Here is a 24,094-nt window from a genome sequence, read left to right on the forward strand (position 1 = left end):
AGGGTCCAGACCCACCTGTTCCGAAGCTTCCAGCTCAGCCTTTGCCCACCGCAGCTGGCGGCAAGCAAAAGTCTACTGCGCCCGCATCTTACCGCGCCAGTCTACCGGCCAGCAAGAGCGCTTCCAACGTCGTCTTGCCCTCCAACAGACGACCTGGCTCGTCTGACGAGCTTGGCAATACCTCCAAAGGGGGCAAGTTTGCACGCTTTATGGCTCGCTTCGCTCCACGCGCGCCACCGCCTGGTAGCCAAGCTTCCTCGGCAGCTGCAGCAAAGACTGGTGTCTCTGCAAAAAGAAGCAATGCCCCGGCAGGTGTTGGAGCCTCTGGAAGGTCGACGCCCGCGGATAGCTTCAAGACTGCTAGAGATCGCACAGCTAGCGCTCCTTCTTCGCCTACGCCCCCGAAGACTTCGCCGGATGCGTCTCCCACCACTAGCATTCAGCAACTTTCGCAGCCCCGTCCAGCGCAGATGCCAGCCAAGCTGCAGGCCCCACCCAAGAGTGTTGTTGCGAGCCCTTCGCAGGAGGACATGCGCATTGCCAGAGCTTACGTAAATCCCGAGATGAGCGCGGCAGGCTTTGGTACAAGAGCAGCATTTCAGAGCTCCACTCCTGCCCCAATCAAGCCGACCATAGTCACCAATGGCAAAGCCGAGCAGGTCGACGCTGCAGCTCTGCGTCCCGTCACCACGACAGACGCAGCCCGCAGTGCTGAGCGTCCTTCGGAAGACGGCCGTGCGCTGAGCGCTCATCCCAGCGAAGGCTCTCAGGAGCGCGACGACGACGGTTCTCATGGATCCGCATCGACGCGATCCACGGACGCCAGCAGCGCAGGTCTTGCTTTGACCCCCAATGGAAGCTTGGCCATGGACGCGCCATCCCAAAAGGCCGAGCTGGTGACTTACTCGCAAGCGGAAGGATTCGCTCTTTCTGCCCAACCCATCTCTTCTTGAGCAGTTGCTGCGCTTGGATTGGCACTTTCGTAGAGGCAGCTCTCTTGCACATTCCTAATTCTCCACACGCTCGTTACCCGCACCCCATACCTTTACATCATTCTCAGCACAGCTGTCTTTGAAGATCACATTGGACACTATTTTCCCCTTGCCTTACCTCGACGGCCCCCTTTTTCCTCGCTCTTTGTTCGCTCGTGTAGCACCCCACACAGATACAAAGGTCTTACAAGCTCGAACGCACTTTGGCCCCTCCACTTCTCTCTCTCTTAATGCGCGCCACGCGACTCTTTTCTTTCCCCTGGATGTTCCCCTTTTTCCTCTTCGCATCCCCCCCGCCCGTCCTCATCTCCCGCTTTACCTGTTCCTTGGCACACGCAACACACTCAAAAGACTGGAACAATGACAAGTAGGCTTCAAGCTCGACTCGCCTGTACGGATGCTTGATGCGTTTCCCTTCATTCCGGACCCCAGGCGAGAGAAATGGATGTGAAGGGCATGACATTGACAAGAGGTACACACACGTGACAAGGCCATGTCGCGAAGTTGAGCTTCTTGGGGCAAGTGCGAGCAAGGGAAGGGCATACAGGGGACTGGGAGGGTAAGCGCGCGATGGATGAGATGCACGTGCGGATCAACCAACGATGACTTCTTCAGTCTCCTCGAGAATCTCCTCCAACCATTCCTGCACCGTCTCGGTCGCTTCCTCCTCCAGCTGTTCGGGCAGCGCAACGACCTCTCTTCCCAAGTCCTGTCTCATCTCCGCCAACTCCTTCTTCGCTCTAGAGCGCCAAGCGCGCCACTCTTCCAGCACGCGCTCGTACAATTCTCTATTCTTCAGCGCCAATTGAGATTCTTCCGCTTCGTCCTCTGCCTCGAACTGCTTGCCGATGTCGCGCAGGTTGCGCCTGACCGCCTTCATCTGATCTTTGCTCAACAACGAGCGAGGTCGAGGTCTCCAGAGAATCTGCTTGAAACGGTCAAGCACGTGCTTTTGAAGCTCTTGCCCCTTAAAGTCCCAAATTGCATACCCGTTCTCCAAGGTATGTCTCCAGACGGATGCGCTGGTCGCCACAAAGCGACCCGAGGGATCCCACTCCAGATCAGTGATGCCGTAGTGCTCCCCAGATCCGATCAGCTTGACATCTTCAGCCGCATCAGTAGCCGCGTTGCCCTGTCTCAGCTCCAAATTAAAGTCGACATCGTACCACTCCAGGTCGAACTTTTGTCCGCTGCCCAGCGTAGCTACGACGACGTGACGACCCTTGGGCGACCAAAAGACGGTGTTGAACGTCTTTCCATCGATCATCTTTTGCAGGCGGAAGTCGCCCTTCTTGGGATCGATGTGGAAGAAGTTAAGCTGCGTCTTGACGGTGATGCCCGGTGCTTGCACACCAAGGTTGGGGTCGTTGGACGAAATGACGGCAAAGTGAGAACCTTGGGGTTCCCAAGCGAATGCAGTGACCGGGTCTACAAACGGCAACGCAAAAGGTCAGCCGGGCATCGTCGCGCAACATCGGACTGCTGGCACTCACCTTTGAGCTCGACAGACTCGACGGGGAAATCCTTCTCCCGCATCCTGAAGAGCTCAAAATTGCAAAAGAGAGACTTTCCAGTCTTTGTGTGACGGTCAACCTTGACGCAAAGGTAGTCTCCTTGCGGATGCCAGTGGATCTTGGCATCCGAGACATTGAACAGATTCTTGGATCTGACAATGTCTCTGGAGGGGATCGACATGACGGAAGTGCGAGCAGGTTGGTTCGCAACCTCGGGCAGCCAGAAGCAGATCATGTTTTCCCTGGGCTTGCGAGCTCCCTTGGCGGGGTTGGTCCCATCTCCCCACGCCTCGATCGCATCTTTGTCCTTGTCGCTCAGAGGACACCACTCGAAATCGACAACACCTTCGATTGCAATGCTCTTCTTGTCGAGCAGACCCATAGTAGGCAGCTCGTAGACGCTGATCTGCTTGCCGGGTACCACTCGAGCGCAGTACTTGTCGTCTCCAGCCCACTTCAGCAAGGGCCATTGAAAAGCAGGCGCAGCAGCGCCTCCCTTGCCCTGTTCGCCTTGTTGAGCAACAGGGAAGGTACGAAGCAGGTGGCCAGTGCGCACGTCCCACACTGCGACCCGGTTGCCCTCGTCGTCCGGCGCAAAGAATTGAGGGCCTTGAGGAGCGCCATCAGGAATGGCGATGGGCTCGGGAGACCAGGTGACCATGTACTTTTCGTTGGGAGAAAAGTCGACAAGGCGAGCGCCAGGATGGGCGAATCTCATGAAACGTTCCCAGGATGCACCGCCCCAAAGCGCAATACCTTGCCTGTGGAAGGTCGTAAGGAAAGTTCCCAGGGGCGACCATTGCACGTATGATTCGGTCCAGCGCTGTCGAGGTCAAAAATCATTGTCAGTCACCGCCTTTAGCGTCTCTGAAGCTCTTCACGACTCACCTGACGCTCGTGACCGATCTCAGGCGGACTGCTTCGGTTGTGCCAAGCGATTTGCACATCGTCGTTGCGGCACATGACGAGCTGATCGCGACCGGAAGAATCGAGCAGCCAGCTCTTGAGGTGCTCGCGATCTTGGTACTCCTCAGCAGGAGGTTCCTGATACTCTTCGTCCAGGTTCGCAAGCTTTTCGATATCGGTAAAGCGGTTTACTGCGAATCTGTGTCGCTTGTCGAAAGGGTAGTCATCCATCAATCTGCACGCCAGAGTGGCATCTGCAGGAGAGCGCAGCTCGATAAAGATGTATCTGGACGCCATAAGCAGGCGAGGTCAGCGTGTATGCTCCTCCTCCGTGGCGCACGGGATATGCAGCATGGATGTACCCTTTGCTGCTGTATACGCACCCCTTGCTGTTTCCATCTTCGCCGTACGGGATGTGCATTCCATCGATGGGCACGTCAATTCCAGCATGGCTCTTGAATCTCTTGATGATCGTCTCGAACAAACGTTGTTGCCTGTCCTGCATGATCTGAGGAACATTATCCACCACAATCACATCGTCCAACCCTTCATCGAACTTGATTGCAAAGCTGCGAATAGCAAAGAGCACAAAGTAGTGTTAATCGTGTCGAGACAGCGCGTTCCAGGCAGGTGGGTGAGCTTACCGAGCGACAATGTCGGAAAAGTCAATCTCCTCATCGCCGTCTTGGACCGAAGGTCCGGCAGTAGCGTCGGGTGCCATATTGCGGCGCAGCGATCCCGTGAAACTTCAGGCGAAGGATCCGTTCTGAAGTCCAGTTCCTAACAATGTTACGTCTGGTTGATGCAATGCTATGCTATGCTGAGTGGGAACGAGGATATGCTGAGGCGCCAGATCCACAAGTCGACCACCACACCAAGTTGTCAATGCGATGTGATGCTTTCGTGTCGCGAGATTTCCTCGTTCGAGTTCTTCGCGGTGTGGCAGCCACGTGGATCGCGCGCTACGCGAATCGCACACACGTGATGCGCTCGTTTACGCGCGGCGCGCAACCGTGGAACATATGATAGGACCGCTCTCCACAAGCTCCATGCAGCATCGAAGCTGGCGTATGATCAGCTGTCTGCTCTTGCATCGTCATCCGCCATCCAACCCTCGAGACTACTATCAACGGCTCGAGACGAGCTCGCACCCGACCAAGTATCGCCATACCTCCAATCACAGCATCGCAGCCGCGTGGTGGAAACGTCGATCGCAGAATCCTCATCATGTCGAGCGCAGCAGGCGGATCAAATACCGGCACGGGTGGAGGACCTCGAGGGCCCAAATCAGCAGCTTACAGATCCGCGATAGCAGTTCAGACCAATGCATCCAAGTATCGCAACAAGTACAAGGAACTCAAGAAGAAGGTCAGGGAGATTGAGAATGTGAGTGTTGGCTTTCATGGAGCGGCGTGGCGGCTGAATGGCCGGGAGTGGAGGGGAATAGCTTGACTTGAAGACGGGAAGTAGGTGCAGGACTTATGTGTGGCTATTCGTGGCGGAATGCTGTATGACTCGTAGAGGAGCGATCTCTCTCGCTTGAACAGTAGCTGATTTCGTCCCCTATCCGCTGTCATTCGCAGGAGAATGAGCGAGTCTACCTGAAGACGTTGCGCATCAAGCGGAACCTGCAGAGGATGAGGCTCGAGAGAGCGTGAGTGGGTCTCGTCACCGCGCATAGAAAGCTCGACGCTCATGCTTTATTGCAGTCTGTTGTACGAGTATCTAGATGCAGAGCTAGGTGCAGCAGCTCCAGGTCTGCCCACGCGTCCACAACATCCAATCGCTCATCCAGCCACGACGGAGCAAGAGTACGCAGCATCACGTACCGCCTTACCACCCAAACCCGGGTCCAATCTGCAAAGTGCCGATCGTCCCTCTGACCCATCGCTCATGCTGGATGCCAAGGGCGGACGAAGCATCTCGCAATCGCGCGAAGCGGTGGATGCTTATGTGATTGGGGAAAAGGAAAAGAGGAAAGCGGCGGAGATTGCTGCGCAGCAGCAGCAGCAGACATCTGCTGATCAGAACGGTGGTGAAGCGACACGAGAGGGAGAAGAGGATGCGCATGCTATGGAGGTGGACGCTGCGGCGAATGCGAGCTCGAGTACGCCTGGCCCGGCAGCTGCAAATCGGGTCAAGATCACCATCAAAAGGAGCGCTGGGCCAAATACCGCTACTTAGGCCGTGCAAACACTTCTCTTGATCGGTGTTCATGTCATCTCATGTATTTTAGACCGGTATCATCCAAGTGACACGAATCACGATCACAGTTCTTGGCCTAGAGGGTCGTTGTCTGAACTAAGTGCGGTGTTGTCATGAGCACCTTTTCTATACACATCGTCATGGGGAACAAGTGCGATTCGTGCTTTCTGCCCTGTACGGTACGCTGTACGAGTTGGGATCACCATTGCAAGATGGCACCTTTTACTCATTGCGCTTGTCCAGTAAGAAAGAGTCACGCGAGTCGTGCTGCAGTCAGGCCTACGAGTCGCAGAATCGTGGTGGCGTGAGTGATGCCTCGTGTGAGAATCGTGAATGCACTTTCCTCATCACCGTCGTCAATCGTGAATCTGTCGCAGAGACGCACGCACGCACGTGGATTCATACGCTTCCACAACCCCCTCTCTGCCCAGATCATCTCGATGTCGATGCCCGTTCAAATTTACCCCTTCGCGCAGCGTACGCCCGCAAGAAACAAGAACAAAGGGAAATGTACACCTTTAACGCAGATTGCGCTCAAATTTCTTGTCCTCGCCCGGCCACTTACGTGTTCGCCTTCCCTTCTTGTTCTTGTTCTCGTTCGCGTTTGTCGTTGCATTGCATGCAGCGCGCAGCGCTTCGCAGCGGCGTGTCTCGCCCGCTCGCCCGCTTCTGCATCGCCCCGCATAAACATCCACAGCGCACAGCTCCCAGTGCCCTAAAGAGGACAAAAACAGATTGATCTGGATTTGCGTGAGATTCTTGATTGAGATCTGTACGCCTCTTTGCCTTTGTCCAGCATCTCATGATGGCACCCCTCGTTCAAGATGAAGCAATCAAGAGGCATTCAAGACGCCCACGCCCACGCCCACGCTCATGGCATTAATCAATTGGCGCAGCCGCGCCTTCGAGGACAAAGGCGCCCGCGCGCGGATGGATGAGGCGCATCCACTCCAGCTGTGCGCGTGCTCGCAGTGACTTCGGATCTCACGCCCGGATGGCTCGCAAGAGAACAGATGGATCAGGCTCAAGAAGATTTGATTGACGTTACGGGGTGGCATGTAGGAAGCATCGCAAGAGTCGGTAAAGGAGAGGTCGGGCGCCTGGATTGGAGCCCGCAGAGCAAAGTGGATGGGCCGCTGTCGGATGGGGACAAAGCAATGTATGTGGTGAACTAGAATGTGAGTATCGAGAGCGGACTGTAGATCCAGGGCTTGTGGTGCAGGCTTAGAGGCAAACGAATCAAAGCAGTCGAGCAAGAGCGTGTTCCGAGCATCCGCAACGACTACAGAATGTGGTGACGAGTGGATGGACAAGTGATTGGCGTAGCCGGTTCCATTGTCCAGCTCACTGCTGAGTAGCGAGCGCTTCGAGGAATTCAAAGTCGCTCAGGCCAGCAAGTCCAGGCGTTGGCCAGTCGGAGTTGTAGACGGCCCAGCTAGCAATCTCTTTGTCCTGCGCATTGGCTTCGGTCACAGAGTTGAGGAATTCCAAAGTCAAGAAGTCCGCTTCGTTCGTTTCTTCAGTGTCCAAGGTGGATGCAAGCGTGCCCAAGGCAAAAGGCTCTGTTGTGTCGGTCGCAGACTCTGCTGCTTTGGTCTTGCTGGGAGATGCTTGCGCGCTTGCTGACGGCGCAGGAATAGCAAAGGAAAAAGGTTCCCAGGTCGTGGCGGCGTCTTGCGCAGAGGATGGCTGGTCCGTGGAAGCAGAAGCATTTGCAGGTGTTGTTGCGGCACCGATGCCGAAAGTGAATTGCCCAGCGGTTTGTGAAGGCAGCCAGCTCTTTCGCACGCTGTTTTTTGTTGGCGTAACGTCCGCAAGCGTAATGGTCTCAAACGCAGAAATGCTGTGGCCCCTTTCTTGCGAGTTATCGCTGCTGCTGTCAGAGTCGACGGACGTGGAAACATTGCTCTCGCCAAGGGTTGTAGCATCAATTTGCATCGGCGTCTTCAATCCATCATGCATGTTCAGGGCTCGTGCCTGTATAGCACTGCGACTAGCGGCGAAAGCATTGGGAAGCGAGGCGGCATCGCCAAAGTGCTTGGGTTGGCTTTCGTTGGCAAAGCCGAGAATCGATTGCAGAACGTCCGCATTTGCTGGGCCAATCTGCGAGGACAAAAGAGTCGCCATGTTGCCATCTTTGTTGATGGGCGAGCTCGACGCAGAGCTGATGGTGGAGTAGGCAGTTGAAGACGCCGAGTCTTGGCTCATCGCGAGGGATGGCACGCTGCTGCTCGAGCTTTCCGTGCTAGAGCTTGAAGCGTTGCGCGCAGCTTGTCTGGCTGTGCTGCCGGTGTTGACACCCAACGCCCTCTGGCCCGCACGTTTGGAGCCTCGAATCGGACGTGACTCTTCTGCTGGCTCCTTGCCGGCTGAACGAGTTGGCAATGCTCGCATAGGCCGCGTTGGACCAGGCGTAGGCGCTACTTCAACAGAAGTGTGCGCCTGTGGGGAGTCAAAGCCCTGCGCTTCCAACGCGGCACGCTCCGCAGCTGCCTCTGCCAGCACTTCATCTAGCCAATCTCCGACTCTGTCTTGGCCACCCTGGTGGATCCAGCTGAGCATGCGTTCGAACGCAGCGATGCAGTCCTTGACGTCCTTGTTGACCTTCATGAAGGTGGCGCGGCGTCCCTTGTGGTCGATGGCGAACATCTCGTGCAAATGCTTGGACTCTGCGGAGCGGTCTTTCTCTAACGCTTGAATGAGGATGCGCATTCGGTCCTTCTCCCCGTAGGCAAATTGGCGATAGAATTCGGTCCATCCGCTTCGGCGACGAGCGTTGATGAACCAAAGGGTGCACTGCTCCGCATTCATACGCTTTGCTTTGGGCATGGCTGCCATTTCCCTCACGAGAGCCTCCTTGGTCGTGGCGTTGACGAAGGGGTCATACAGATTCTCACGATACCATCTTCGAAGGGGAACTGCATTGAGCCTCCAGTCCACATTGCTGAGCGGCGTCTGGGCTGCATTCGGCGCAACGTCAACTAGGTGTGGAGGGGACTCCGACAAACCTTTGCGATAACTCAGGCGCTTCAAGGATGCGCGATGCTCTGCAAGTTCTTTCTCGCAGTCGTGATCAAGCGCCGCGCGAACCCGTGCAAATTCTTGCTCGCACTCTCTAAAGTGAGCCGCAATCCGCTCCACCCGAGTGACTGCAGTCACGATGCTCTCGTGCTCCCTAGTCCCCAGTGACGGCAGACTTTGAAGAGACTTCAGGATCGCTCCGTAGGACTGTGCAAATTTGTGCAGAGCAGCGGGATTGGAGGCGGCGAGGAGAAGTTCCTCCTCGCTCTGCGAAAGCAGAGCCAGCAAAGATTGCAAGGTCGGTTGCTGTTGCTGCGTGCTCATCGTTGATCCGATTGTTCTCATAGACGTGCGACGCGAAGTACTTGAGTAGGGTAGACGGAAGGATGTATGCTGGTATGCTGAGGCATGGACATCTGAGATACGGCTTAGGTCATGTTGGGTCAGAGGCTGAAGTAGTCCTATGCGCAAGTCCGTATTTCGGCGTGTGATCGTCCGCCAAAAAGCAAGTCTGGCGTGGCGTCGTGAGCCGTTAGTATTTGAGACTTGCGACTATCGAGATTGTATGAGCCAGTCTGGTAACGAAACAGTCGTGAGCTCGCGTGGTGGTGAGTTGGAGTGTATACCGGTATATACTCGTATGCGCGCGGATCTGTGCCCGCGCATCTGCGCGCACAAGGGCACAGATCGCGGCCACGACAGGCGCTGTGCATGGGCGCGAGGACAAAGGAAACGAAGCGTGGACAAAAGCGTGGCACACCGACAATCAATCGAGTCCTGGGTGATGTGGACGCGTTGCTGGCGTGAAGCTTGCACTACTACTGGTGCCTCGTACACATGATGGAGGCGTCTTGTCCAAATCACCGATGACACTTACCCGTACTACTGGCCTGGAGGTGCAAACAGCTTTTGGCTCACTTCCTCACTCAGCTTCAATACACATACCTCCATTCTTGGCCAGAGCGATCACGCGCCGTCGAACATTGCCCAAGCCCAATAGCCCAACCTCAACGATCAACAACCATTTCATTCCGGGGCCCGCCTTTCTTTAAGGAACGTTGTGGAACCCGTCGTGGTGTGGTGACTCCCCATTCATTGAGTCTACACAGTAAAGCTAGACTTGAGCGAACGTAGCAGGACCAAAGTGGATAGGGCCAGCATCGTCAAGTGGGCGCACAAGATGGTCGAAGGCTGCTTGTCGGATTCTCTCAAGGCCATCAACAAGACTGCCCATGCGATGCTGAGGGTCATGGGTGCAGAGCCTTTAGCATCGACTTCAGACAGGATCAGCCCATCGTTGCGACCTCTTCTTCTAGACGCCCCACGCGATGAACTCCTCTCGGGCTTCAATCTCAAGCTGTACCCTATCTCGCCCAGTGCTCGGAACGCTCTTGAAGAAAAGTACGTGGAGATGTGCAATGTCTGGACACGACAGGCCAATGCGCATTACCTGGAGGCCTATTATCGCTTGACCGCCCTCTCCACCCCAGAAGCATCCTATTTGGAGTCAATGCAGGCGGCGTTCCGCCGTAAACATGCTCAAGGATTGTCTCGCATGCAGGACGTTTTGATTCAATGCATTCGGGACGGTGTCACACGATTCAACAATGATTTGTTCCCAGAGCACAAACATGACTCCGCCACTTCTAACCTCGACACTGCGCATGGCGTATCGCATGGCCATTCTACCGCAGCGACTGCACTATTGGAGAAAGCTTTTGAGCGCGCACATTCAATCACGATGGCCGAGAAGCATCGTCTAGCCGCAGCGACTGGCCTCGAACCACGTCAGGTCACAATCTGGGTGAGTACACTAGCGATGAGTAGTCGAGCGTCGCGGGTGTACTCGAAGGATGCTCCGACGGTGAGATGCCCGGCGGAAAAGGCAGGTACCGACACTAGGCACGCTCGCACATGGAAGAGCAGAATGTGTGGATGAAGGACGTGGAATAGCGGATGCGGGAGCTGCACGCATGCGAGTGCTGCGGCCTGGCCAAAGGCCTGCACTGATGACGCTCACATCTTTGCGATACAACTTGGCTGACACACCGAGTCCTGTTGAGCGCAGTTCCAAAACCGACGGAACCGCAAGACTAAGCAAGGCACGCATAAGTATCATGCGCGTGGAGGTGCGCATGAGACGATCAAGACAGACCTCAGTCTCGAATTTGACTTCGATGCAACAAGTGTGACGTCGAGCTCGATTTCAAGCAAGCGTAAAGGGCGGACGCTTCACGCAGAGCTCAGCTTGCCGTCAGAGCTATACCAGAAACGACAGCGATTGCCGAATGGGAGCGCACGACGGATATCGAGTACTGGCAGCGACGGCTCGAGTGAGGCAGACAGCCTTCAATCGTGGACCGCAGATAGCAGCGCTGCTCAACAACGAAATCTTTCTGGTGTCTCGAGCTTAGACACAACTGTGGACAATGGCAGCAGACCCAGCACACCTTTCGATGATTTGACGAGTGATACCCGATTGCAACTGGGGTACAACCGACACACCACCCTGGCATGCTTCACCGCGTCACCGCATACGGAACAGCTTTCTGTGCCTTCTACATCAATCAAGGGCTTTGAGCGGCAGCACCCTGAGCTTAGCGGAGAGGGCGCATCCACGGAGCCCTCTCCCTACGCATGCAGTGAGCGATATGAGGACGCTGCGCTGTTATTCGACGCATATGGAGTTGCGCAGCTGGACTGGGACGACCTCTGCTTGGATTCGCACCTCTCGGCTGCGCTCGGTGCAGCTGAAAATGCCCTGCTTTCGGGGCTCACGACACCGAAGTTGAGACCTGGCACAGCCCCTTCCGCGACCTCACTGATGAGTCCAAGGAAGAGCGGGTTTCGCAGCCCCAGCCTTGCACCGAATGCTGCTAGCGACCCATCTGCGCACGCGATCGGCGCTGCAATCACGGACTGGCCGAGCGCGCCCGAGATTGCGTCGCAAATGGCCATGGGTCTCAGCACCGAATCAGCAAGGGACATGTTTGTCGCGATCGAGGTCCCAGACGCCATGGACATCAGCGAGGACGCCAAACCAGTGATGGTTCTCTCGGTGCCCATACCCAGCGGCATCCTGGTCAAGAACGGTAGCAGCTCTGGTGCCATTCAGCTCACGCCAGAATCATTCGCATCTTTGGAGAGTTGGACTCACGATGCGTCATCGCTGGAATATATTGTCGATCAATGGAGCAAGCAACTAGCGGAGCAGCAGGGAAACCCGCCGTTGGGACGCGTGGACACAAATACACCGAGGTTCAATCATGCTCAAGCAGACAAAGGTGAAGACAGCCAGCAGTCACAGGCTGCGCATCGCTCTTCCGATGTGCTGATGACATAGCTGATACGAAAGGACAGATGGTCAAGACGCTGGTCGTACTCCACGAGAATACAAGGGGGTTCCGAAACTGATTTCCTCCTTTTCTACCGAACGCACAGCAGAAGAGCTCTCTGCGTTCATTCCGGTCATCCACTCTTCGCTCTCTGCCTCATGTGATTCTACACACGATACCGATCTGTTTTGCTTTGCCGACCATGCGAATGTCAGCCTCTCAACTTGCTTTGAACGTTGCGTGAGCTTGCTGCTGAGCACCAGCATCGGCTTCGTTTTGACTTCGTCCACGACGCCGCGTTCCTGTGTCCGATCACCGCGACTTGTACAAAGGGTGGTGCCGCGTGACCTCTTCGAAGTGAGGCCTGAGCGCGCTTCGTTCTCTCCGGCGTTCAGATCTGCGATATCTGAAATGCGCTTTTGCTGGCTCATCGGGCAACGGCGGGCAGGCAGAGTAAAGGTTTAGCGCGCACATTTAGGCACAACTCGACTGCTGCACTGTGATCATCGTGACTACGCAAAGGACGGCCATCCGCGCTTCGGCGTCTGGATGGTCGATCAGCTTTAGGCTTCTCTTGTCCGCAGTCGCGCACTCGTGTCGTGATTCAACTGACGCGAGAGCGTCCGCTGTCCCATCTCGACAACGCAGGACCCGGTTCTCACCACCTCTGAGCCCACGAGACCATCTCGTCGAGCCAGCAACGAGGTGTTTACTGGCATTCTGCCCTTAACACAAAGGAAGCCACGCAGGGGTCTCTTAGCGCGAAAGGCAATCGTGAGTCGCGGTTTGGTTCTTAAATATTGACGATTAGGGCCTGACACGCGTCGCGCACGTGCAAGGTCTGATGAAACGCGCGAGCCGCTGCGCACGCGGTCCCACAGTCGCTACGGATGGAATGTCGGGATGGACGTGTCAGATGTGAGCTGCGTTGCCCCACTGGATCTGAACGTCTTTGTGGGCCAGATCACCCAAAGACCAGGCGCATTGAAACACGTGAAAGGTCAAAAGAAATCAAATTTGAGAATGCTCATATGTTCTTCTTTCTTCCAATGAGATATAATCGAAGGCATGTCTTTCAATGAAGCAGGTCTATCTTGGTGTCTATTGAGGAACGTGAATGTCGATTTCTCTAAGTTTGCATAACATTATCCTTGTCATTTGCACCCATGCCCAAAACTTGCGTCGCAAGATCGAAGTAATTCCGCTGATCTTGCGTCCACTCTCTCCCGCTGCACAAATTGCAAACACGAATGGTCAGATACACGCGCTCCCGCTGATGATGACGGGCGACCTCGCTAGACTCACGGGTTGCGGTACGAGGAGTTGATCAACTTTGACAGCTGGTCTCGCAGGAGGCGCAGTGCCAAAAGCGTCTTGGAGTCGGGTATGAAGAAGCGAATGCGTTGACGATCGATGAAAAGACTACTCGACGTGACCTGTAGATAGGCAGGAGCACACAAGAGGCGTCAGTCACAAGCAACAACATCGTCCGCCATCGCAACGCCGCTCACCTTGAAGTCGGCATCACCACACATCAATATAATGCCCCTGTCATCAACAGCTCCAGTCTCCCAGGCATACAGCTTCTTGCTCTGCATGAGCGTGAAGTAGACGAGATGATTGAAGCCCTTAGGCAAGTCTCCAAGACGAGAGCGGAAGTTGACCGAGCTGCATCGAGAAGCGCAAGAACGTGTGAGCCTTGCAAGAACGAGCATGTAGCAGTCGCACGGCACCAAACGCACCTAGGATGGATAGCAGCCGGTGCATTGTTACCGATCGTGCGGATCTGGTAGGACCGAGAATCGATAGCTAGCAGCTTGGGGTACAAGCCAGCACAGAGCGCAGCATTCAGTACGGCGAGCGAGTTGGCATTCAAGCTCAAGTGCTCGGGAATCATCAGAGGCTTTGCATTCCTTCCAGATCTGAAGCGAGCTTTTGCCAAGTCTTGCTTGGCCTCTGCGTTTACAGTCACAAAGCCGGAATCGAGGAGGTAGCCAAAGTACTGTTGAGCCAAGGGTATCGAAATCAGCAGCATGCCCTCGTGCTCAACCACTCGTCAGCTGTTGCGGACTGACCTGCAACCTGAGCTCTTCTATGCCCTGCAAATTCTGCGGACTGTGGAATATGGCAGGCATCAATAGTGAGCAAACGTCACCAATCCCGCAAGAAAACCCTATGACGCACCTCAAAAAGTTCTTCGTGCAGAATTGCCTCGCGAAATTGTTGTCGATGGCGCGTCTCCAAGCTGCGAATGCTTTCGCATACGTAACAAAGTCCGAGTCTCCCGCTTTGAAGCTAGCCTTGGCTCTGTCAGCTTCAGCCTCTCGTCCGAACGGCGTGATGAAGGGCGACTTAGAGTTGAGCGTCGCAGCGATGGTTAACGCTGGATCCAGAGCTCCGACGAGCGCCGCAATGAGCAGGAACTTGCCCATATGCACATCGAGCGGTAGACGTGACAAGTGTCGGCCGAGAGCCGTAATCTCCTCGGACGCGGTCAGAGCTTTGACTTCGACCAGTGCTGCGATCGCTCGCTGAACATTGACGCTGGAAGGCGGGTCCATAGCTTTGCTGAGAGCGTCCTCGATGCTGGTGCCGATGCGAACCTTCATGACTTTTAGCTTCAGCGCCAGATCCTGCAATGACAGTCTGAGCATCTCGGGCAATGGGTGGTCCGCAAAGTACTTGTCATGTCGCAGCTTGGTAAAGAGGTGGAAGCACAGACCTTCTTGGACACGTCCAGCACGTCCTCTTCTCTGCTTCGCGTTACTCTTGGCGACGAAACATTCGACCAATCTGCTCAGCTGCCTCTTCTCGTCGAATCGCATCTCGCGATGCTTGCCGCTGTCGATCACGCATGTGATGTCTGGGATGGTGATACCCGTCTCGGCGATGTTGGTCGCAATGACGATCTTGCGAACGCCTCTGGGCGGCACATTGAAGACGGAGCCTTGATCTTCGTTGGAGATGGTCGAGTGCAGAGGGAAGATGCGGAATGATTGAGAGCCAAACGAGCGATGACCGTTGAGAAGATCGGTCAGCTTCCTGATGTCCGCAATACCAGGCATGAAGATCAGGATAGCCGGGCTATACGGTCTCAATGTATCGTCCTCGAAGCAGATGCGTTCGAGCAAGGTGATGATCAGCTCGTGCTGAATCACATTCTCATCCATACGGTCAAGCGTAGAGATGGTCTTCGGCCTGTACTTCTTGATCTCTTCTGTAGTCGTCGTGCTTGCGGGCCCGTCTTGCTCATCATCGTCATCAAGGTCTGGTGCTTCCTCTTCAGCCTCGGTCGAGGTCAACTTGGCTCTGTTGCCTGGCACATCAGCTTTGCGGTCATTCCATCTCTTTGGCCTCCGCGCGTAGGGCGATCCGTCCTCGATGGTGTAGTCCGTAAGCTCAACGGCGTCCTCTAGATACCTCACGTCCACAGGGAAAGTCCTGCCTGGAACAGCAATGGTAGGACATCCTCCAAAGTACGCACTGATGCGTTCTGCGTCGAGAGTTGCCGACATCAGGATGACTTTGAGATCCGTACGAACTTGCATGAGCGTCTTGAGAATGATGAGCAAGAAGTCAGACTCGATTGATCGTTCGTGCACTTCGTCAAGGACGATATGAGTGACGCCTTCCAGCCTTCCACTTTCAAGCATGCGAAGAACAATACCGGTAGTGGCGTAGACCAACCTGGCATTGCGACCAATCTTGCTGTCAAGACGCACCCCGCTACCAACCAGACTGTCGTCCGATCCGACAGCGTTCGGCGCCTCGCCCAGCTCTTGGCTGACACGTTCAGCAAGCGAAATAGCAGAGATACGTCTCGGCTCCGTGACGTACACTTTGCAAGGCTGTCCAGCCGCCATGCAGGCTTCGACAATGTAAGCTGGCACCTGCGTAGACTTTCCACATCCAGTTTCTCCAGAGAGCACAAAGATCTGATTCTTGTGCAACGTCTCCAGAATGGTGTCTTTGAATTTGGCGATCGGCAGACCTTGTCGACCTGGCAGCATCTGCGCGAAACGATTGCTGCTAGTGGTGCGCTGCCACATCGCTCTCGTCGCCTCGGCCTCTGCGTCGCTGTAAGGCTGCACAGTTGACGGGGCTTGCACATCTTTCTGCTCTTCAGTGTCCGGACTCTCAGTGCCGTTTGGTGGACCTGCAAGAGTGACAGCTCCGCCAGGTGCAGAAGCAGCCGCAGCAGCGTTTGCCTTCTTGAGCCTATCCTTCTCATCTGCCCTGTGACGCTCGTCATCAAGTCTAGCAGCAAGCAGGGTCCCCACCTTCTCAACGTGTGTGCGCCTCTTAGCGTCTCGTTCCGCTTTACGCGCAGATTCGACTTCATCCCACCACTCTCGCCAACCCTTGCCTAGATTGCGCTCGTAATGCCTGTCTCGCTCCATGCATGTGAGCGCCACAATAGCAAGCAGCTCTTCAGCAGCCGAAGGCGAGCCAGCTCCAATGCCTGTAAGCTTGTAGGTGTCCACCACCACCTTGCCAACTCCAGGAGGGGTCCACCGCAAGATCAGAGCAGCTCGGCAAACACTCTTTCCACCGAGGGATTGATATCTGGCTGAGGCAGCCATGTCCACTCTCCTCAGTGCTTCGTTGAGCAGTGATCGGGGTAGCTTGCCGCCTCCGCTGCCTTTCAGAGCTGGCTGCGGTAAAGGCCAAACATGCACCACACCTCCCGTCTCTTCATCCGTTATCTGTGTCGGTGCTTCATTGAGCATATCTCCAAACATGCCGTCCGATGCAATGCTTCCGACGTCTGACCCGGCATCCGAAGCGGCATCGGTGGGTGCATCTTTGTCTGTGTTTGCTCCTTGCGGAGTGGACGACTCAACATCAGTCTTGGCGGCGGGAGCTGCAGAAGATTGAGCGACGTTATCGGCCTCGCCATTCGGATCCGGCAAGCCGCGAGCTAACCGCTCTTCCTTCTCTTTTGCCTCCTTCTCCTCCTTTTCCTTCTGCTGTCGTTCCTTGTCCTTTTCCATCTCCACTCTGAAAGCCTCTTCTCCCGCTTTCCTATCAAACCATTTGCCCTTGCTGACCGCGTCTCTCGTTCGCTCAAGCGGAGGTCTCACAACTTCTATCCTTCTTTCCGCCTCTTTCACCTCTGCCCGAAGCAGTCCTGGCGCTTCTGACTCGTTGCCTGCTGCTTTGGCTTTGCTCAGTGTGGCCGAGACTCTGTCGAGCTGGATCAGACCAGCTTTCGATCTTGCGTACGCTCCAATCGGATCCTCTAGCGCATCTACTTCTTCCTCCAACTTTTCGAGCTCTGCAGCTAGCGCAAGGGCGCTCCTGGCGCACTGCCGTATGGATTCCCTGCGAGCTGCTAGCTCTCCAGGACTGAGCTCGAGAATGGGAGCACGCGCTTCTACGACCTTAGGCTGCGGTGCGGCCTTCTGAGGAGATCCCCTCTCGAATGAGAATCCGTCATGCTTTGGCGCAATAGTAGCATCTTCCACCTCGCCCATTTGCTCGCCTCTATTACACCGCGCGCGGGCTTTATCGACTTCCTCATCGTCCAAACGTGTCCAGAGCCAAGCGAGACAGTCGTCCACGTCTGCACTTGGCGTGTTGCTCAGAGCTTGCTCTGCTTGCTCAGGCGTGAATCCGAGTCGGAGGAGTAAGGAGTGCGTGGTCAGACCTCGAGCCAGAAGTGAGGTGGCTGAAGAAGTAGCTGTGAGACTAGGCACTAGCGCCGAAAAGGCTACGCTGCCTTGCGATGGTTGAGGATCTGCTGGAATTTGAGACAGGATCTGATCCCGCAGTATCGGGTCCATCATGAAGCTCGGCAAGGAAGCCGCCAGCCGCCTATCATATTCGATGATCTGCGGGTAACCTCGGAGTGTTAACATTGAGAGTTCAGGCATGACGTTGCATGTATGCGCATCATCTCACCTTCCAAAGCCTCGCTGATTCCTTCTCGCTTCTGTCCCACACTCTGTCCGTGACGAGCTGCAGCGCCATCTCCTCCGCCATCTCCTCTGTCCATTCCTGTGCCTTGCCCTTCCCATACCCGCCAACCGCATTTGGCGCATTTCCAGTACCCAAGCCCAGCTCATCCGCAGCTGATCTAGCCGCTTCTTGCTCTTCAGCAGTCTGCGTGCGGGGAGTGCTCGTGCCTGATGATGCCCCAGAGGGAGGATCTTCCTTCTTGGAAGGAACGCTGGTCGTTGCGAACCCGCGAGCTGGATTGGGTTTCAGCGCAGCCTTCTTCTTCTTTGCCATCTTGACGAGTTCTGACTGACGGATCAGGCTGATGTGAACGAGACAAGCGAGCGTAAGCGATGTGATGGACAGAGCAAGGCGGAGCTTGCAAGCATATTTGCGAATGACTTTAATTTGTCAGCCCAGCATGCGAGTCGAGAAAGAAGTTGCACGGTGGAGAAGGCGCCAGGACCATCACGTGACAGGCACAAGTGCACGGACGGATTCACGCCGTTGCAGGTGTTGGTTCTCATTTACGATTAATAGTGTGGCTGTCTCTCACTTGCCAAGTCCGGCTCACCTCACGCTCAACATTGCCAGACGTGCTTTCAAGCGCCCACAGCAGCTCTCGACGTGGTAAGCGTGGGCGAGTCACTCGAATGTTCTTGGTCCCATCACCTCAGACGCTCCCTTCACCCCGCAAGGATTCATAATGACGTCTCTGGAGGTGGACGAGACGGAGCTGCTGAAGATGTACAAGCTGGACACGCTCAATCCGACACAATGGACAGATGCTGAAGATGTAGAAGGTGGAGCAGCCGGGCCTTCGTCAGCCGGAATCCTGCCCGATGAGCCCGATGCGCTGGGTCTTCGACAAGGTCTACAGTCCGTCACCCGTAACTTGCCCAAAGATACCCGATCGCAGATCTTGCTATCGTCCAAAGCTTTTGATCCAAAGCTTTATCTCTCCACACTGCACCCAGATGCTACCTTTGCCGATCTGAGCAGGGCTGTGCAGCATCTGGAGGACTCGATCGCGCAGAGGAGCGAAGCGCTGAAAGTACTGGTACAGGACAATTTTGATAGGTTCGTCGCTGTCAAGGCGACCACCGATGGCGTGTACAGGGAAATGAAAGATGGCAGTGGCGGACCACTGAGACCAGATGCAGACTATGGAGTCAAGGAGTTGAAGGACATCTTGGCTCAAGCAAGCGCCAAGGCGGATCAAGTCTTTATGCCAGTGCTGGAGAACAACTTGAAAGCTGCAAAGCTGAGATCGACGTTGGGCGTGTTTGAAAGGAGCAGGTTCTTCTTCAACCTGCCTGGATCATTAGGAGAAGCCATTGCGCAGGAAAGGTACGATGTGGCGCTCAGGGATTACAAGAAAGGCAAATACATGCTGGACAGTCGACCTGGACAATTGTTGGCTTTCAACACTGCTGATGGATCAGCCGGCAACTCGAAGCAGCAAGCGCAGCAGAAGAGAGTGTTCAAGAAGGTGTGGGATGCCGTAGAGGCCACCATGATGGACATGCAGGAACAGCTCTTTGCGCTTCTGAGGGAGCCCAAACGCGGCGTAGAGGAGCAAGAGCAGACCATCGAGTGAGTCTATGTGCTATGCTCGTTGCAACGCGTACGCCGAGATGCTCAACGCCCCAATGCTCACCACCGCGTGCAGGGTTTTGCTCGAGCTGGATTCGAGAGAGGATCCTGTTTCCGTCTTCTTAGAATCCCAGCATGAGCATATTCGCACTCTGATGCGGGCTGCATACGACACGCACGCAGCTAGAATCCAGGGTACGTGTGAGATGCGCTGGAGAGATCGTTCGAGATTCATTTGTCTGACCGCTGTCGACCTTGACCGCTCTTTGCGTCTACAGCAACGGCGGCCGTCAACAGTCTCACCTCCAAAGGACCAAAAGATCAGGCTAAAGATGTACTCGCATGCATCCGAGAGCTTACAAAGCAAGAGCAGAGCTACGGTGAGAGACGCGAAGCAAAGCGGTAGACAGAGCCAAGCTCACACTCCATTCGTGCATCTGCTTCAGATCGGAACCTGGGAGCTGCTGGCTGGAAGGCGATCCATGAGCTAATCAAAAACCTCTCGGAGACGTTGGCGCAGACGCTGCCCAGCTTCTGGCGCGTCTGTCAGAAGCAGCTCGATGGCAAGTTGAAAAGCAGAGTGAGCGCACCTGCAACTCGTGCACCAGCCGGCACAGACTGACCCTGACCCAATCCTCGCACTTCGGCTCTAGTCTCCAACAATTGTAGCACAATCTCGGTCTTGGGCAACGGAGAGCGTCGAAAACTACGTGTCGCTACTGTCACAATTTTTCAACCTCACGGATGTGGGCGTTCTGGCTCGCAATCCGCTTTCTCCCGTTCCTGAATGGGTGCCGTCCAGGACGTGCAGCGTCACGGCAGCTCACTACATGAGGTTGACGCTCAGCGATCTCGCAGATGCGGTCAATGAGCTCGCTGCTCTCAACGTGGGCTCGACACCTTCGAGTCTCAAGAGCTTGCTCAACAACACGCGCTTCGCATTCACCGAGGTGCTGTGCAACTTGTGGCAAAGTGGTGCGTATGTCGTGAGAAGCCAATTCCCATTGCGTTAGCTGATGGAAGGGCACTTTTCCGCCGACTGCAGACGCGAAAGTATTCTACATGCTCGAAGATTGGACTTTGAATCCAGATGAGGAAGCGACCACTCTTTATCTCAGAGATCTCGCAACTTTTCACAAGTCCAATGCTCGTTCTGCCTATTTCATCGCTGGTGGCAAAGAAGGTTCTGAGCCCACAACTTCCAAGGTGAGAAATGATATGCACTCTTTCAACGCTCCATCGCGCTGACAAGACACTCCTGTCGAGTCGTCACAGCATACTGTGCACTCGGACTTCTCTGCCCGCATCAAGGCTAGCTTTTTGGACGCGCTGTACGCCTTTTTGGATGGGCTGGTTCACCTAGCGTTCTCGGAGTTCGATCCGTTGGATCCTTCGATGACCACCAGTCACAAGGTGGTTGGGGATTCGCGCATTACATTGGACGTGCAAGAATTGGTGCGTCGCTTGCGCGCTCAGCAAGCCGGGTGCCGTTTCCTTGCTCATCCTCAATCTCATGACCCCTCCAGGACACCCGGATTCTGCTGAGCGTCACAAATCTCACACACCTCAGCAAGACCATCATCCCGGCTCTGGCGAAACAATTTCAAGAAGCCTTCCACGTCAAGATGTCGGAGGATCTGAAGACGATCGAAGAGGTGGCGCAACAATTAGATGAGATTCTCTTCACGGACTTTGTGAAGAGGAAAGGGGATGCTATTTCCGAAATCTTTAGAAAGGGCATCTTGGAGAGCGGAATCAATTGGCAGGCCATTCCGAAACCTTCCGGTGAGCAGCAGCAATTCCCGCGCTAAGTCTCGACGGACTCGAGCTGACGTGTAGGCGGCATGTGTCAGAGGTGCATCCTTTCATCTACGAAGCGCTCCTGTCATTGGTGCAAGTGCACGCTCAGGTCAGATCTATCGCCAAGCCGCTCGTCTCCCGCACCATATCTGCGCTGGTCAGCGAGCTCGTCAAAGTCATCCTCGACGCATTCAATAAGATCACGAGATTCGGCATGGGAGGGATGCTGCAGGTGAGTCTCCGCGCGCTCTGTAGATCAGAGCACGCATGCGGTACGAGAAATTCGTTTCGCTCATGCCTTGGCACTCCTGCACAGGCCACGCTCGAAATCGAGTTTCTCCATCAAACGCTCTCGCAGTACATCTCTTCCTCTACCGAATCGACATTGAAAGAGATTTACGACACCATCAGCCGAAAATATGTGCGCGATACCGCATCTGCGAGCGAAGCGGACGCGTTGCAGCGAGAGCTGGAAGGGGTCAAGAAGACGCTCGTGGCGAGCAGGAAAGCTACTGCGTTGGAGTTTCTGTGTTTCAGGAGGTGAGTAGATGCGCAGAAAAGCGATGAATAATGCATCAGCTCATTGACTCGACGATCACTTGCTTTTGAAAGACCCCGAGAAGAGAGGGAGTCGAGAGGCAATCGCGAGGGCTCAGCGTCGAAGCCCAGGGAAAGCAACACTGCTTCTGGTGGCAGCGCGAGCGACAAGCGCAAGTGAGCGCCGGCTATTCGAGAGAGGCCACTGTAATTTTACACATTGTTGCAATCGATCACTGCATCGCATGACAGACTTTCTTAGTGATCTCGGTTATCACAAGAATGGGACCGATGCTTCATGCGAATACATTTGTTGCGATGACATTGTAACGGAGAGCATCGACGATGTGTGCTAGACGATGAAGCCAAGAAAGGCATAAGTATACAAGAGAAGTCGTGCCGCAAGTGATGGACCGCTTCAAAGCTCGTCGTCCTCGTCTTCATCGAACAAGCCCTGTTCCTCTGGTCGAGTGCCTCTTCGATCCATCCTCGCTCTCCTTGCTCCCGGGTCCCCACCATCCGCCATTCTTTCCCTCGCCGCAGCACCTTCATCCTCCAGATCAATGTCCAGGCTAAAGTCTCTTGCAGCGTTCAGATCGATGTTGGCTACTCTGCTAGTCACGTTGCTTCCGCTCCTCCTCACCACCGAGAGCAGCCTGAACAGCTGCACGCCGTTACGGACGATGAGCAGGATCGAGTCTAGCAGCTCTTCTCCTTTGCCCCCTCGTCCGCCGTGACCTGGCAGGTCGTCTCCGGGTGAAGGCGCTTCGCCTGTACCTCGCCTGTAGGGCGAACAGTCGTGAGAGAAGAAAATGACGGCTAGCGTGACGGCGCACAGAATGACGAGGCACAGATCGATGATGTTGAACGTGGATTTCCAGAATTGCTGAAAGGGCCACACAAAGGGTGTCAACAAGTGCAAGACTGGAAGTGATGCGCATCACAACTTACTCGTCCGAATGCGTAGCCCCTGATTGTGACCTCTGCGATGAGCACCGCATTGATGGCAAGCTCGAGTCCGTAGAACAGCGGACCGGGACAATCTTGCAACAGGCTGAGAGCGACTGTCAAGAGACTGACTGCTGCCATACCTCCATAGAAATACAGATACGCCGTAGAATGCACGAATCGATTGGCCACTCCCTTGAGCACCTCTTGCCGCGAGAGATGGTAGTGCGTTCGAGAAGTGCTGCAAGAGGAAGGAATGAGGCGATTCAGCGACTCATGCGACCCCTGGCAAGTAAGCACATCACCAAGACTCACCCCGACGTTGCTCCCCATGTCCGGCCGGGCCCCGTAGCTGGCGCAGGAAGCGCTCCAACACTTCCGTAGTCGTATCCTCCCGCACCACCCGTACCTCCGGTACCCGCACCCGTCCCAGCATTTGAAGCACCGCTTCCGTTGCTCATATCGAGCGCAAAAGCTCCTTTGTTCTGATCCCTCTCCAAGTGCGTCGCGTCCAGATTCGGAGCAGCGCCAGATCTGATTCTAGCTCCCTGATGCCACGCTACAGGCGAAGGTGAGTTCCGACTGGAAGAAGCGGTCGAATCGAATGGATAAGCGTTGGAAGGTGGGGCGTAAGCAGAGGGTGTACCGTATGGCGAAGGATTCCAAGCTGTAGCAGCTGCTGTACGATCCGTCAGTGCCGATAGATAACGACCAGTGGACAGGCTTATGCCTGCTTTGTGCGAGGTGGGCGGAGCGCTCTTGCCTCGACTTAAAGAAGCGTCGGGAGCAAGAAGAATTTCGTGGCTGCTGCTCTCCTCTCTTGCGGACTGCCTCCCAGTTGGGACGGGCATAAAGTCGTGCAACGCAAAAGGAGCGCCAAAGATGACCAGGTGCAATCGACAATAGTGAGTGCGCTGTCCTTGATGCAAGTCTGCGGAATGGTAGTCGAAGTGGCGTCGGGCCGTAGGTGATAAGTCTGTCTGAAGCTGCATGAAATGGCGAAGTAGGTCAAGGCAGGAGGAGAAGTCGACACTCACTGTGACTACCCTCGATCGTGATAGCCGACATGCACGCTGCTGTGGGACCTTGTACACGCCTGTCGTCATGATGTCCGAGCGCGCACCACGAGCGAGCATGGGCGCCCCGAGTCGAGGCGCGACACACGTGATCCATCGAGCGAGGCGACCCGATGAAGAAATGCACGCAGCATGCAAGCAAGCAGCAGGCGCAAGCACGACGCGAGTACTGGTAATCATGAATCATGAATCTTTCAAGACTCATCACGCATCTTACTTCCATT

General features: G+C 55.2%; 7 protein-coding genes across 7 annotated transcripts; 3 read left to right on the forward strand and 4 right to left on the reverse strand.

Annotated features, from left to right (window-relative positions):
• Positions 1-1,309: 1,309 nt before the first annotated feature.
• IE81DRAFT_297307 (translation initiation factor eIF-3b) lies at positions 1,310-4,279 on the reverse strand. Its single transcript, XM_025512156.1, has 5 exons — positions 4,057-4,279; positions 3,796-3,981; positions 3,395-3,698; positions 2,486-3,329; positions 1,310-2,420 (listed from the first exon to the last, which is right to left on the reverse strand). The coding sequence occupies exons 1-5, from the start codon at positions 4,131-4,133 to the stop codon at positions 1,585-1,587; spliced, it is 2,247 nt and encodes a 748-aa protein (XP_025372891.1). The 5' UTR covers positions 4,134-4,279; the 3' UTR covers positions 1,310-1,584.
• Positions 4,280-4,501: 222 nt separating this feature from the next.
• On the forward strand, positions 4,502-5,596 carry IE81DRAFT_339283 (hypothetical protein; the record flags this gene model as incomplete). The annotated part of the gene is made up of 4 exons (XM_025515568.1): positions 4,502-4,798; positions 4,996-5,066; positions 5,122-5,168; positions 5,208-5,596. Exons 1-4 carry the CDS (start codon positions 4,640-4,642, stop codon positions 5,594-5,596), a joined length of 666 nt encoding a protein of 221 aa, XP_025372892.1. The 5' UTR covers positions 4,502-4,639.
• A 2,388-nt stretch (positions 5,597-7,984) lies between these two features.
• IE81DRAFT_285315 (hypothetical protein) lies at positions 7,985-8,428 on the reverse strand (the record flags this gene model as incomplete). The annotated part of the gene is made up of 1 exon (XM_025511631.1): positions 7,985-8,428. A coding segment is annotated over one exon (444 nt), but the record flags the coding sequence as incomplete, so codon positions are not given.
• A 972-nt stretch (positions 8,429-9,400) lies between these two features.
• Positions 9,401-10,729, forward strand: IE81DRAFT_167305 (hypothetical protein). Its single transcript, XM_025510589.1, has one exon. It carries the CDS (start codon positions 9,819-9,821, stop codon positions 10,575-10,577), a length of 759 nt encoding a protein of 252 aa, XP_025372894.1. The 5' UTR covers positions 9,401-9,818; the 3' UTR covers positions 10,578-10,729.
• Positions 10,730-12,999: 2,270 nt separating this feature from the next.
• Positions 13,000-18,269, reverse strand: IE81DRAFT_308902 (P-loop containing nucleoside triphosphate hydrolase protein). The gene is made up of 7 exons (XM_025512385.1): positions 17,878-18,269; positions 14,158-17,807; positions 14,049-14,088; positions 13,716-13,975; positions 13,485-13,641; positions 13,279-13,409; positions 13,000-13,202 (listed from the first exon to the last, which is right to left on the reverse strand). Exons 1-7 carry the CDS (start codon positions 18,205-18,207, stop codon positions 13,103-13,105), a joined length of 4,668 nt encoding a protein of 1,555 aa, XP_025372895.1. The 5' UTR covers positions 18,208-18,269; the 3' UTR covers positions 13,000-13,102.
• A 350-nt stretch (positions 18,270-18,619) lies between these two features.
• IE81DRAFT_285231 (hypothetical protein) lies at positions 18,620-21,853 on the forward strand (the record flags this gene model as incomplete). The annotated part of the gene is made up of 10 exons (XM_025511627.1): positions 18,620-19,509; positions 19,586-19,710; positions 19,788-19,889; positions 19,956-20,108; positions 20,179-20,484; positions 20,555-20,715; positions 20,776-20,964; positions 21,036-21,294; positions 21,363-21,541; positions 21,626-21,853. 10 exons carry the CDS (start codon positions 18,620-18,622, stop codon positions 21,851-21,853), a joined length of 2,592 nt encoding a protein of 863 aa, XP_025372896.1.
• Positions 21,854-22,089: 236 nt separating this feature from the next.
• IE81DRAFT_297320 (hypothetical protein) lies at positions 22,090-23,843 on the reverse strand. Its single transcript, XM_025512157.1, has 3 exons — positions 23,110-23,843; positions 22,798-23,035; positions 22,090-22,732 (listed from the first exon to the last, which is right to left on the reverse strand). The coding sequence occupies exons 1-3, from the start codon at positions 23,784-23,786 to the stop codon at positions 22,265-22,267; spliced, it is 1,383 nt and encodes a 460-aa protein (XP_025372897.1). The 5' UTR covers positions 23,787-23,843; the 3' UTR covers positions 22,090-22,264.
• Positions 23,844-24,094: the final 251 nt, after the last annotated feature.

Source organism: Ceraceosorus guamensis, assembly GCF_003144195.1.
Source record: "Ceraceosorus guamensis strain MCA 4658 unplaced genomic scaffold IE81scaffold_4, whole genome shotgun sequence".
NCBI classification, from domain to species: Eukaryota; Fungi; Basidiomycota; class Exobasidiomycetes; order Ceraceosorales; family Ceraceosoraceae; genus Ceraceosorus; species Ceraceosorus guamensis.